The 15,461-nt window shown below is 37.6% G+C and overlaps 1 protein-coding gene across 1 annotated transcript; it reads left to right on the forward strand.

Moving 5' to 3' along the window:
• The first annotated feature begins 10,831 nt into the window (after positions 1-10,831).
• On the forward strand, positions 10,832-14,396 carry LOC124168772 (thyrotropin-releasing hormone receptor-like). The gene is made up of 2 exons (XM_046547063.1): positions 10,832-10,983; positions 13,904-14,396. The coding sequence occupies exons 1-2, from the start codon at positions 10,832-10,834 to the stop codon at positions 14,190-14,192; spliced, it is 441 nt and encodes a 146-aa protein (XP_046403019.1). The 3' UTR covers positions 14,193-14,396.
• The last annotated feature ends 1,065 nt before the right edge of the window (positions 14,397-15,461 follow it).

A 15,461-nucleotide genomic window follows, 5' to 3' on the forward strand; every position in this document is an offset into this window, starting at 1 on the left:
CCCTCCCCGGGTGATCGGGCGTGTAAGCCACGGGCTTTGTTCCCGGCCCCGGTGTCTTGTATCCTTGGAGGGCTCCCCTTGAGCCCTCAATCCATTGTCTTGAATATGTGTATGATCACTTTAATTAAAAATTTCTGAAGCTCTACGTGTGACTTGTTATTTTTTATTACGATAAAAGTATAGGTGACTCAAGATATCTTTTGCGCCACCCCCCTTGAGTTTTCTCTGTATTCGCTACTGCTCTTCCCTACCCTTCCAATTATTCCCTCGAGGCTCGATATTCTTTAGATAGTATACCCTTGAAAACAGTAACCTTTTTCGCAAAAAAAATTACCTCAGTTTTTTTTAGCGATAAAAATTTTGTGTACGAGCAGGTGTCTAATACGAGTCTTATATTATAATAATTGACACAATAAGAGATAAAATAATATTTATATCAATAACCTAGTCCTGCGGACTCCAGGCTCAACATCTATTAAAGTTATGACATACCACCACCCTCGCAAATAAAAAAATTACTCGGTTATATTTCCAAAGAGTGCATAAGATATCTTCAGGTAAGTACCTCTATGACCCTGATTTATTTCACGCTGGACATATTCTACCATGGGACAAATTTGAATATTTTTTATTGCGTTTGAAATCTTCTGATATGCAGCGGACGGTGCATAAAACTTAACGCCTTGCCAGAGATAATTCACTCAAGTTTGCTCCTCGTGTCTGGAAACCGTGTGGACTAGTATATGCTTCCTTTTTTTAGTTTTTAGCAGTCTTAATGAGGGAAAAATATGCATAAATGCGTGATTATGAGAAATGGAATGAAATTTTTTATTGAGGTTGCGTCATATTAAGTACATTTCTTCTTCTAATTTTCGCGAGTCTAATCTCAAATGGTTCTGTATTCCCTATGCGAGTTGTTTGTTCGAGGAATGATCGAGAGATGCGTCCTCCTAATATCTCGTCGCAGACGGTATTGGGTGGGTTTGGGAAGGTATATGTATACAGAAGACGCAACGCCTTTGGTAAATTGGCGCCCGACATGCGGGCATTTTCCGGAAAACATTAAAAGAGGCTCGTCAAAAGACTTGGAAACGCGATCACACGCACACACCGCCCCATTCGACGCGCTGGGGGAAATTGACTGTAAACAAACATTCCACATATCGAGTGGAGGCCACAGAGGCGAACCCAGCATTTAGAGCGACCTTGAGCGTAAGGTTCTCTGTGTAACCGCTTGAATGCTCATGGGCGCTTTAATCGAATTTGATCCTGAAATTCATTCGTAGGGGAGGTGCGGGCTAGGGCAGGCGCCGACGACGGCTCAGGAAACGCGTTAAGTTTTATGCACCGTCCACTGAATTTCAGCAGCTTTCAAACGCGAGAATAGAACGATGAAATTCGGCCTTTTGGTGGGATATGTCGTGCGTGAAATAATTCAGGGTCATAGAGGTACTTTATTCACGGTTTTTTGCGCAGGTATATGCACCCATAATAAAAATAACTTTCCAAATCATGCATTTTTTTACATCACTGAAACTGCTATAAATAAAAAAAATGCAAGGATACATGATTGCACGCAGTTTCCAAACACGAAGACCAAAGTTATGTGAATTATCTCCGGCCAAGATACACTTTCACTTCATTTCAACTTATGTGAATTATCTGTGGATAAGTTGCTTTCAAACGCGAGAAACAACGATAAAATTCGACCCTTTGTAGGGTAAGTCGAGTGTGAAAGAAATCAGGGCCATTGAGATGCTTCATTTGAGATTTTTTCAGTAGGTACACGAAAACTTGATAAAAAATTTAATTACATTTTTATTCATCATGCATTAACGCATTTTTTTATATTACTGAGACTACGATGAATAAAAAAAGAAGGATATATGAAAACACACAGTTTCCAAACACGAGGAGCAAACTTATATGTATCATCTCTGGCAACGTTTTAATTTTTACCTACTGTCCCCTGAATTTCAGTTGTTTTCAAAGGCTCGAAAAAAGAAACAGTAAGATTCGATCCATTGTATGATATGACGATCGTGAAATTTAGGCTCAAAGTGTAACTTCATTAAGCTTTTTTCTGTAGTTACACGCAATCTAAGTAAAAAATTCTTTCCATTTATAATAATCATGCACTTTTGCATTTTTTACATAACAGCGACTAGGAAGGACTGGGACACATTTTGGAACATAATTTTTTGTGAAAATATTAGCAGCCTACATCATTTCTTTTTGCAATCCTTAGTTGCCTTGACCCTTCTAAACTCCATAGAAAATTCCTCAAGATATTTAGAACAGGTGCGTACTGTGGAACTCAGAATTTTCTGAACATATGACATTTGTCCCAGTCCTCTCTCATTCCGGGAGGAATGTCACGCATTTGCCTCCATCACAAACACTCTTCACAGCTTTCAAAATAGTACAATTTGGCACTGGTACCCTATCTGGATTTCTTTTGCACTGGTACCATTCTGGATCACTTAAGAAGCATAATTACCTAATACTAACTATTAAAATGCCTAATAAAATAAAACCATAAAGTAGCTATTTTAGAAGGAAATGCAGCTACTGTTTCTCTTACCTGTGTGAAAAGCAAGAGCTATAAAACTTAAATTTAGAGAGGGAAGTTGGAACTGTCTCATACCTCCCACTGTCTAATTCCTCCCTTGTTTCCCCTACTACAATTTATAAAAATCTTAGGTTTTATGGATGCATAAGGTTTAAAAACAATGTTAATGGATTTTAACAATTTTATCGACGATTTTTCAATGCCATTCGACGCAATTGCAAGTACTAATCTAAAATATATTGGAATAATGCCGATCTCTCTGCACCTATCCCAGCGCTGCGGACATTTTTGAAACCGATTAAAAAGCAACCGAAGTGGCGACAGAAATCAACCCCTGATGGAATGTATTGGGCCTCCTCGATGTAATCCCCTTAGCGTCGTGAATTGCTAAAAAAAAAAGCGACTCGAAATTGACGTACGTCGGTCAGCCGGCGTCAAACATAACGAGGATATGCCACACCCTTATCGTGTTTTTTACGTTTATATTTTCGTATGAAGAGATTCGAGCTAGAAATGGGATAAACTAATTACTTAATAAGTATCGTGACAGTTTCTGGAGTATGACCACCAAAACTTGCTATGAGTTACTACATACACTACGGTAAATTTTTCCTGGAATTGAGAGAGGTTTACATGGAAGTAGAAGTATCCCTTCCATCCTAAAGTGGCAGGTGGTAGGCGGTTAATTAAAAAAATATTTTACTTAAATTCCGATGTTATTAATTATTTTTCTAGCATTGAATCCTCATTCATTTACTGCTGTGTTCAATTCATTCTACATGCTTAGATAGTAATTTCAATTGTCTCTGTATTTAATTTTTTATTCCGTTATTTTTTTCGAAATTTCACTTTTTTGTGCCTTCGCATAATTTATATGGCTATTATGTATTCCATGAAAATTTCCAGATGTTTGATTTAGGTTTAAACGGATACCTGATGTAAAAAGACCCTACTAGTTGAAGTCATGGATCCTAATTAATGCCATCAGTATATAACGGAATACTTTTCCTAAGGCATCTTTCACATTCCTCGAGACGTCTTGAACTAGGAACAGGTAATCTTGAACGCTGAAATGAGATTGGAATTCCCATCATAGCTGTTAAATTATTTCAATTATGAATATACTTCACCCATCCAACCCCTTCAAATTGTAAAGACCAAAAATTCCTTCGCGTCCCCATTGTTCAAGAAAGAAAACATGGCATGAGAGTTCTCTTGCCAATTATTTTTATTCTGACAATGTTTCAGGGAAGTCTTCTTGGCGGGATTGAGAGGCAAGAAATAATTATTTCAGGTCTTTCTGCTTATTTATATCACCGTGTCAAATACAAGTAATTTTAAAGACTGCTTTGAAATTATTTCCTTGCGAAGTAATTAATTTTTGAGCCTACTTTTTTCTTACTTCTTCTGTGGCCATTTCACACCTAGTGCCCTTTCGCGACAGTTAATTTTCCATTTTTACTCCAGAGAGATTAATTTTTTTTCCTTTTTTGCCTCATCGAGTCCCCTTGAGCATTATTCCCGCCAATTTTTTTCTCAGAATGTTGAGGGGCATACGTATTGAGAGTGCATATTTCGGTTCTGTCTGGGAAAAGCGCGATGGCTATTCTTCCTTTCAAGGGGACTGTATGTAGGAGGCCTACTTATATCCCATAGAAAGGTTATTACTGTTGCTACATCGGTCGCATTCAAACCGGTTTTCAAAAATGTCCGCAGCGCGGTGATGAGTGCCTTGCGATTCACTATTTTTCCAATATTTTGCAGTAAAATTCTTGTAATCGGGAGAAATAACATTGAAAAGTTATGAATTTCATAGATCACTTAACCGTGTATCTAAATTTTGTATCTAAATATCTCCCTAATTATACTTTTTTCACCCTGCGCCATTGCACTCTCCAAAGAGACGATATTCGTCTTTTTGCTTTATTTCAGTAAGAGGAACATTATCAACATTTTCCTGCACGAAAATTTTGGAAATATTTTCTCCATATGGCATACTGAGCTTCGATATTAATTTTCTTTTCAACACCTCGGAAATGGAAATCTGCCTTTCGGCCGTTTAAAAAAATCCTAGAGTGAGCCAAGATATCGTTCGTTATATAGAAAATAGAATGAAATTCACCAATCAAATATTATACCTGCGACGAGATGATGAAGACAAGCGTTTTGTCGTTCTCATAGTTTTTAGCGTGTTCTTCTTCACTATTTCAACCCTGGAAGTCAAACGTTTACGTTTAAACAATGTTTGATGAATCATTGTTGCAGTGGAATATTTATAATTTCTATATATTTTAATATAAACTTTATAAATGTTTACGTATTAAAAACCTTTGTATTTAAATTACAAATACATTCCTTAGAGTAATTGTTGCATTTAGTTTTTAATCACATATATGAAAAGACCTTTTGCCTGTCCCAGAAAAAATCCTGGATCCAACCTTAATTTAATCATTATATTTTCAAGTTCGTACTTTTTCCTGAAAATGTAGGGTTTTATATATTTGTATATGCACGCGTTCTGTGAGACCTTGAGGTTTCGAAATGCATATTGACCCGCCCCCCCTGGGCCGCATACCTGTGACCCTTGGGAGTTGCCCAATTTCTCCGCTTCGTACTCACCGATGACAAATACCTCCGGGATTCCGCGGATGCGAGGGCAAGGAATACTTTCCGAATGAAGAATCCGACGGGGAAGTCGTCGGAGAGCCCGATTGAATTCCGATGCTGTTGTGGGCGCCGCTGGACGACATACCTTAGCCTCCATCTCACGTGGGACTCTAGCGAAATATTCCGAGTCATGCGGTGAACCATGAAATTCCCGCTACTGCATGCACGACTTCTATTACTATGGATTCGAAAAAGTAGGGTGCGTAAGATTTTATGGTGGAATATGATGCTTTCTTTTGATGCTTTCTCTTCACTGTTGCCACGTTTAGACGCTTAACCTTCATCTACATCATCTTCACACTACCAAGATCGCGTCCCGTCGGCAGTACTTTTTTTCATTATTTATTTCTACTTTTCTTTCACAGGACCTTGCTGTTTACAATTATTTTAATGATTTTTGCAGAAAATTATAGCGAGGAAAAACATTTCGCTGGTAAACGTTTAAATATGTTCTTTTTAAACTGTTGCTTACATAATTGAGGTTAATTGAGCTTAATTTTTGCAATAAATAATTACATTTCCCACGTAGAATATCTCTTTCGAGGTAAAACGTGTATTGGCATGTATCCTAGCGACTGTAGCGCCACTATTAACAATGGCAGTGGGAATTAATGTAACCGTGGGAGTGGAGAATCCTGTATGCAACATTTATGAAGGAAGGCATCTTCATTCGATGTTTTTTTTTCTTTACTGTGGCCACGTTTAGACCGCTTTCCCTTCCGTTGCCCGAGGTGGTATTTCAACTACCTCAGGGCTTTGTATTTTCGTTGATTCGGGAAAGACTTCACGGAGTCGACCTATACTTATTTATTCATAATAAAATATAAAACTTGATAATTACACATGAATTTATTTAACGAATTTGATTATACATATTCCCAGGGGCTTAGGGAAAACCGAATGAAAGATTAAATATTTGAAATTATTTTTAATTCCTCACTTGGGAATATCCTTTAAGTATAAAATAATTAATGTTAACATTCCTTGCCTAAGGGAATACTTTCAGATATTATTGGAGACTGTATTTTCTGGAATTATTTCCGGAGATCCATGGGGATAATGATGATTCTTTGGGGAAATTATGTGATATACAGGGTAGTAAACCTTATTTTTTATTATCATCGTACCATTTCTTCTGATACAGCCTTATTCATAATATTTTACATATTAAAAACTTTGATTGAGCGAAAGTTTACCATCAAAAGTTTCTCTGAAGTTATTCGCTAGAGATGTTACATAAATGCCGGTGGTGTTTGGGGAATTTTGATATTACTAACTATCTATTTTTTCATTGTATTCATCATATTTATTACCACTGTATTATCCTTGTGCGGCATTCAAACGTCGAGAGAAGAAGGCGAAGTGAAACAGGAAGATTATACATAAATGAAGATAGCAATAGTTTTTGAAACACCTATTGTATGACCATACGTATGACTATATGACCATACGTAAGATTGTGGGGAAAAAACTCGAGGGATGGTCAAATGAAGAGAGATGTATGAATCGATTCGCATATTTTCTATTTAAACTGGTCAAAATAATGCTGCAAGATCATATGAAGTTTAAGCTCGTTTGAATTTGCATTCAATTAACTTCTTTAGTTTCTTTAATTGGATCAAAAATTCCAAACCACCCTCTTTGGCTCTCGCTGAATCGCTTAACACGTTGCGTACCGGGACGCCGATTTGGAAATATTTGCCTATTAGAGCGTAATGCCTTTGGTTTAAACATGGTTAAAAAGCTAATGTTTAGAATATAGCTTTACCCAATCAAACGTTATGATGCATCAATTCATTATGAATAACGAACAGCAACTGAAAACGTACTAACGAATACGTATTGTACGCGTCAAAATTGTTTAGGTTGACGTGCCTAAATGACGAGAATCTTCGTCATCCGTCCGGAACGTGCGGGAAAAAAATGACGACAATTCTCGCCATCCGTACGCAACGTACTTATACGTGCTTCCATTCGCTTCATTAGCGATGCTCGTCATTGGCGAATGCTACGAGGAAGTTATGGCCTAACACTCGATGGTGGGAACTTATTATAACATAGAAGGACGGATGTTGGTCTAATTTTATCTCTGTGATTACTTTATGCTCACGTATCCACTGTAGACCCTCGTTTTACGTTCCGGAGGATTGAATGCGGGGCGAATTCCATCGTAAGTTGAATCAATATTCTTTTCGGACAAGGAATCAGTTTAACCCATATCCGCCCACCGTTGCCATATGGCAACATCCTACCATTCTGAGAGTATGAGGCTCTTGAAGACAGTGGCGCAGCGAGGGGGAGGTTTTGGGGGATAAACCCCCCCCCCCAGATCTCAGAGAAATTTTTAAGTTTAACCCATTGTAATTAATTGGATTAATATTATGTATAGAATAATGTAAAAAAACTAATAAAATATCCCTCCGAAAGCCGTAAAACTCACCATTTTGAACCATTTATCTTAAAAAAAATTCTGGGGGAGGGCCCCCGCCCCTCCCGCTTCCCCTGGAGGGTAATCCATACACCCAAACTCCCAAGTATTTGTTGCGCCTAAAATCCCCCCTAGACTTAATTCCTATCTGCGCCCCTGCTTGAAAAGAACCCGAATTTTTTTGCTGCCTAACTGTCATTAAGATATTGTTAACGTTTGCAACAACTTATAGCCCGCTCAAAATAAACGTTGACCCTTGATTAATTTCCCAACAAGCTGAAAATTTACAGGAACGCTAGGAATACCATTCTAATGAAATCCTGAAAAGTCGCCATCGATCCCGTACGTGCAAAAAATCTTATTCAAGGTCAAAGGTCACATAAATAGTTTTTTTTTTGTATTTTTTAATCAAAACTCCTACATAATCCTACTGCATTATATTATTTATAATCTGCTCTATGTATTTCGTGCGCGACCTACCTCTGTCGTTTTTCCCTCCCTTTCACTGTCTTTCAATGATAATTTTCACTATTCCTGCGTGTTCCATGACATATTCTACATCAGTGGTGCAGCGAGAGGGGGCTTGGGGGGATAAAACCCCCCTAGAGCACAGAGAAATTTTTAAGTTTAATCCATTATACTTAATTGGATTAATATTACTTATAGAATAGTGCAAGGATTAATAAAATAACCCTTAGAGCGCCTTAAAATTCCCCATTTTGAACAATTTAATTAAATTTTTTTTGTGGGAGGACCCCCACGTCTCCCGCTTACCCTGGCGGGTATTCCATACCTCCCAGACCCCCCAGGATTAGTTAAACCCCCCTGAATCCCCCAGTACCCTTAATTCTTAGTTACGTTCCTGCTCTACATTACTCCCTTCTGTATTACTCACGTGATTTATCCATTTCATCTTCATCGTTCTTCTAACATTCTTTCATAAAATTTTAATCATAATTTCTCCACTGCTGTCATCGTCTATTCCAAACTGCTAATGAGAAGAATTATCCAAGTTTAATTCCTAATAAATTTTTTCCTAACTTCAACGTTAATATTTCATATATTCAGCTATTAGAAGATTCCTCTATCTATGGTGTGACACCTTGGAAGCCAAACTCATCTCATGCTACCCCTTTGGCCTCAGTGTTTAACACCGCTGTGACCTTACAGGGGCTACGATTAAGTATTTTTCAATTTAAAAGTAGTTCCATTTGTTTTCCTATGCCCAAAAACATTAGACATTTTGTGACGTGACATTTTCACCTATAAACTCGAACTTTTTTTTATATCGAAATTTTTAGTATTGAAACCTCGTGAGAAAAGAATATCATTTTTGCGATATAAACCACATTATGAGGTCAAAAGGTTATAAGTATGAATCTTGATTTATGTTTAGCTAAACAAATAATCGTTTCTGATGTGTGCGTCAAATGTCATCAAATCTCATAGCTTTGAGTGCCTAAAACTAGAGGTAAAAAGTCATTAATGGGAAGGTTTGTACATAAGGGTAAGCCACCTTATTTTCCGCAGTTTGATGACCCTTCCACCGATGCATGGAACTCTCTAAATATGAGACTCCATTCTGGCGCATGGTGCGACCGCTAGCAGTCGTGAATTCCGGTCATTGGTTGGTTTTGTGGTCCTCTGTTCTCGCAATATTCCGTGACACGTGCCGACCGCTGTTGTGAGCGCTGACGTGAAAATTAAGGCCCGTACAGAGGCAAATTGTGCCCGTTTAGAAGAACCCCTTCGTTTGATTCAACCGCAAAGCATCCAAACTATTCAAGAATCCTCGACGAGGTTAATATCGCGAGGTCACTATCAAAGGAGTATCATGCTTTTGTGAAAGTGCCATCGCTTTATAGTCTTGAAGTTTTCCTTGCTTAACAGACAAAAATATATATTTATATACGTTTAATGTACGTTTTTGCTGTCATCGATACATTTGATTATTTTTTATTTATTCCAAAACCACTGAAAACAGCAAATATTGGTCTCTTACATCGGGTTTTTTCAACAAGTATCAAACAATCACAATCATGCCCCGAATAGAGGCAACCTTCTCTGGCGGGACCTCTTGTGTTGTAGGCGAGGACTTAACCCGTCCGCCACTTAGGCAAGTTTTTAGTCTCATAAAAATTTTGATTTAAAAAACCGTCGATGCGTGTCATCAAATTATTTTAACTCAACACGCTAAGATAAACCTTCGTTTAGTGTTCCTCGGCGATCTCAGGTCTCACAACGATTAATGAAGAATAAACTATTGCTTCAACCGGTAAAGAAACTAGTATTCATCATATTAATTTTTGTGTTTTCCGTAGAAATTTATATTTTACTGTGAAATTGAATACTGTGGTTCCTATCCTTATGCATTTAAAGAATGATGTACTGTCAGTTTTTTTAGCGCTTCTAAGTTTCGATGAGTACCGGGAGATGAAGATATTGTATTTAATTTAGTTACAGTATTTCCATGAAAATATTTTGTGTGAATGAAGTTGTCTTTGATGAAGTAATTTGAATTTTTCCAGTCCCTTTGGTATTTTTGTCGCTTATGCAGGTGACTTTACTCTTCAAAAGCAGGTTTCGTCTTAAGGCTACAATATTTACTATAGAAAGATCTGAATTACCGTTATTCAGAGGGTCTACATGATATTAGTTCTTGTTTTTAAAGGTCAAAAAGACACCATTTTTTGACAAATTCTCGTTTTCAACACTGAATTACAATACTTGCGCATTTAACATGTTTTCACAACGACTAAAATTGCATCATAATTATTCCACTACAGTTAAAAAAGACTATTAAAATGAGTATCAATTCAGGTATATGGATGTAAAATTGGCCACAAGAATATATATGTTTGATGTCATGGAGCACAAATATAATCCATCAAGTAATTCCATGACAAAGACTATTAAAATGAGGATCAATTCAGGTATATGGATGTAAAATTGGCCACACGAATATATTCTTGATGTTATGGAGCATGAATATAATCCATCAAGTGATTTCATCTCCGTTAAAAAATGCTGTTTGCCAAATTTGCCTATCAAATTCTTGAAACAATAGACTTAATTTTATAACTCCACAAAACCTATTGTTATGCACTGATTTTTTCCGTTACTTTTTTTACTGTTATTTCTCGTCTTATTTTCAGGTGGTGAAAATGCTCGCGATAGTTGTCGCTGTGTTCGCAACCCTTTGGCTTCCATACAGAGGGATGCTCGTGTACAATTCCTTCGCCATACTGTTTTCCAAGGAGAAGTTCATGGACCTGTGGTTCTTGATGTTCGCGAAAACCTGCGTCTTCATCAACAGGTAAAAAGATTCTATTTTTTCCTTATGCTTTTTTTCTCCTCTGCACGTGACCGCACAATGCCTACTTAAGCATGCATTCACTCCGTTTCGAGATATCGAGATATCGATTTATCTACTCCATTGTGATCAGCTAATGCTGCATTTTTCCTCTCCTCAATCAATCAATATCCATGCATCCGTCCCCTTCAAATTGTTCCCTGAGCATGAGTTAATCCCTGTTTTAATCTGTTCTTGCACGAATGGCCTGGTATGATTGTACATTTGTGCACTAAATGCAGTGAAATACCTTGTACGAAAAAAACTAATAAGTAATTGATATTCATCAGAAATATTTAGCTGAAATTCTTGCGTAGGTTTCCATGGCGACGATCGTGATGAGTATAATGTTTTGGGTTCTTCACCGCCAATGTTGTTTTACTGGGACGACTAAACCGTCATACTCGGTGGAGAACCCGCAAATATTTTACTCATCGGAGCGTTATTTACCGGTTTTACCGGTTTTATTTTTAGTTATACCGGAGCGGTAAGCGTTTATTATTGTAAATGAATTGGAGACGATGGTGGAATAAACACACTAGCATAATTGAAATTTGTTATTTATGACGATAAAATTGGCGGATTACCCTTTACTCATGATGAATTACTGGTGATAGTTATCGAAAAATTGGTTATGGATAAGGAGGATCCGATACTTTTTTGTCATCATTATACGAATGATCAAGACGTAATGGAGACGCTCGTGTTGGTGTATAATTAATGTTTTTACGTATCACCATAAGAAAAGTCAATTAATTTTTATGTATAAACAAATTTACAGTCGATTTACGAGGAATCAAGAAGCCGAGAGTTATCACGCATTACTTTCATTTTTAATTAAATTCTCCGAGATTTGCATGGAAGAGAAAGTGAAGGTTTACTTCTCGCATCGGTGCATATAATATTATTTTACAAAACATGATCGGGGCTTCCAATAATATTTATGGATGCTGATATTAAGTTTTCGATACTAAAATGTCTGTTGGGGAGATTAATACATATTCAGCATTCAGGTGTATCACAGTTTAACTTGAATACCCTTCGAGAATTCTTCATGGTAGAATAAGTCTTAAGCCACAAACAGCCAGTTACCGGTTAAAAACTATTGCCTATTTATTATGATAGAGACCGGGTATTTATGCGCGTAACAATAGATGATAAGATTATTTGTTGTGCTACTGCAATGTACTTTGATTTTATAGTTCGGAAGATATAAAAGAGTTCACATGGCGGTGGATAATGTAAGCAGAGTAAGCAAGTTTTAACATTCACTTATCTTGAAATGTTCACCCTTTAGATTAGGATCATTAACTTAGCGTATAATTTAGCACCAGGATGTTATGCGAAACTTAAATATCTGAATCAACCTCCATCCATGTCTGTGAAAAATACATATTTATTTTATTTTCTGGGGGTATATCCTTTACAAAAATTCAATCGAAAATTATTGGAATTGTCCTCTTATAAATAATACAGAAGTACATATCTAAATTAACTGTAGTCATTAAAAGTTAATGTCTACAGTCATTAAAAGTTTAAAAGTTATTATAAAATGTACTGCCGAGCATTGCCTTATTTGTATGTAATGGCAACCCCTAATCAAGACTCATCTTAAGGGGTGTCTAATTTCACTGTTAATGTATGCATATGTTGTAATATTTTGGGGCAGTGAAATAAATATCTTTATTTTTATCTTTTATCTATCATTTCTTCAAAATGAAAATTAGTCCTTCAATTATTACAAATTATACGCTGTGTCAATATTACACGAATTCGATGCGTAAAATTGATTTTGGTATATTATGACGAATTGATAAAATGTATAGTAAACCAAAACGAACCAAGCATTCGTTTAATATACTTATCGATGACAGTTTACCTTATTCAGTGGAATTATATGCATAGAAATTATGCAATTCGCAAATTTTATTGGGTACAATGACTCTTGCAATACCAGAGTTAGACTAATGATAACAATGAATCGTTGAAACAAGGGGCGTGTATTTGTATACTTTGACGGAAACAATAGTACAAGCCCTTCACACAATATTGCGTCCACCGTCATGTAGAGACCCGATGGGAGTGACGTGTGTGCTCGAGGGTCAATAATGCAATCAAAAACCTTCATTCCACGCCAATGCTATATGTATGTCACACATAGTTAAATGTTGCATAAGCACGTACTGATTATCTAGCATGATTTGAATATGATGTGTAGGCCTCTCAGGCAGAATTTAATTCCGTACATGTTTACAATGTGAATGGAGCGAGTGAGTCTTTCTATTACCGTCGTCAAGTTTCCGAATCCCTTCCACCGTTGTCAAATGTTTTATCCCTCACAATTTTGCCAATGGCGCACTCTTTGCTCGACGGTTAACAATATAATCAATCACCTTTAATCCATATCTATTCTGCTTGTATGTCACGCGTAGGTAAATGTTGCATGAGCATATGTTGTTGTTACGAAAAGGTGAATGTAGCATGAGTACGTGTTGATTATATCGCACGATTGGATGTCACAATGAATAGGCCCCTCAGGCATGTTTTAAGGCCTGGTTACACGATGCATTAACACGTACGGGTTAATGCCTAAATGTATGGACGCGAGAATGAACGCCAAAATGCATCGAGTGACCACCCAACTTGTGCGAATGCACGCACAGAAAATAGGACCAGTTCTAATTTTTGTTCACGCATTCGTACATGTTCCGTTCCGGTCCACCAACATCATTCACGCAAACTTATATTAACTCGTACGTGTTAATGTATCGTGTAACCAGGCCTTTAGTCTCGTTAATGATGTCGACGTGCACGCAGCGATGCATAGCGATCGATAACGTTCCGTTTTCTTCTCCTCTTTATTCTCGCTCCGGCCTCCCCGCAGCGCCATCAACCCAATTCTGTACAACGCACTGTCGTTCAAGTTTCGTCGCGAGTTCCAGAAGACCCTCTTGTGCGGCAAGAGGAGGGAGCGGTGGTCTGGAAGGGGTTGGGGACCGCCCTCCTCGCACCCGACCAGCACCAGCACCCTGTTGAGACACTCCACACCCAAGTGCCAAGCTTCGGCCGCCGTCGGGCAGAGGTCGCGGGACTGCCGAAAGGGCCGCTTGGGACATGACGTGGCCCATCAGCAGATGCAACCTCCCACCGAAACGGAAACCACCATATTCTGAAACTGATCAACTCATCCAATATAATATACTGTGTTCGCCGAGTTATTGGGAATGACGATACCCAATTTTGCTAGAGATCGGTGTCTCACCTAGTATGAATGAGTGTTACTGAAAGTGATAAGATATCTTAACAAACCCCTTGTGCAAATTATTTCCTCCGCCGAGTATAGACTCGCTGGGAGGGACTTATCTCTACGTGGATTGATTTCTACATAGCCTCCATTATTGTAAATTTTTTAATCCCTCCCACATCGTGGTGATGGCGATTGCGTTGTGATGTGACATTGCTGCCAAATTTGTGTCTAAATGAGCACTGAGTTCACTTCGTTGTACGCTATATAACAAACCTTCTTCAAACAATATTCCTTTAACCGCCATGTTGAGACTCGCAGGGAATGATTATTTCTATTAGTTTCAAATTTTGGAATCCTACCCGCCGTTGCCAAATATATTTAATCCTACACTTGCGCCAAATTTTTAACCCCTCCTACAGCTATTAAAATTTTGATTTGAAATGTGAGAATAGTAATCACTGTTGACTGTAACAACTGCTCCCAAATTTCTCTATTCTATTGTGTGTGATTTCTTGGATGCTTTCATTCTGGTTTACGTTCACTTTACTCCGGTTGCATATCACTGAACAACGCTACTAAATTGATCGACTTTTGCAAAATTTTTATATTCAGCTGTGAACGAAAGATGCACAGAGTCCTCCACTGGTAAAAATTCAGATTCAACCGATACGGACTTGAATGAAACTTATCAACAATATTACGGTTTTATAAGGTTTGCAAAATGGATTCCCGGGTCGTTCACTGTTCCCTTTGTATTTTTCCTTTTGTGCTAATGTCCACCGCATACCCTTGTTTACCTTTGCTGTATCTTAATTGATGAACTCCTTTCCTTGTCGATTCCTTTAACCCGATACCTTTTAACCGCTGGACTTGCTGTGCCAGAGAAATGAATTTTTTCATGTACAAAGTTTTCCTAGTAGTGAAAGTGATGTAGTTTCGAGTCATGTGGTGACTTTGGTATAAGACTAGATTTCTCATCTATTTCACCGCGTTGCCCCTACCACCTATGATATGCTTGCAAAAGTTAAATAAACTCTGTTTCGTTCTGCAATTAATCTGAATGTTCTCACAGTGTTGCCAAATTTCTTTTTTCACTTGATGCAAAAGATAATTGGCAACACAAGGAATACATTCATTTTGGCTATAAATCGTGACTAGAAATCCATTTCACCAGTTCGAAAAGAGGGATATCGGT

This window comes from Ischnura elegans, chromosome 12 (assembly GCF_921293095.1).
Source record: "Ischnura elegans chromosome 12, ioIscEleg1.1, whole genome shotgun sequence".
NCBI classification, from domain to species: Eukaryota; Metazoa; Arthropoda; class Insecta; order Odonata; family Coenagrionidae; genus Ischnura; species Ischnura elegans.

Bases quoted from the DNA above. Each gene is read 5' to 3' on its own strand.
- LOC124168772 (XM_046547063.1), top strand. From the start codon at position 10,832: ATGCTCGCGATAGTTGTCGCTGTGTTCGCAACCCTTTGGCTTCCATAC. The intron at 10,984-13,903 runs GTAAAAAGATTC...GCCTCCCCGCAG, and splicing joins ACCTGCGTCTTCATCAACAG to CGCCATCAACCCAATTCTGT.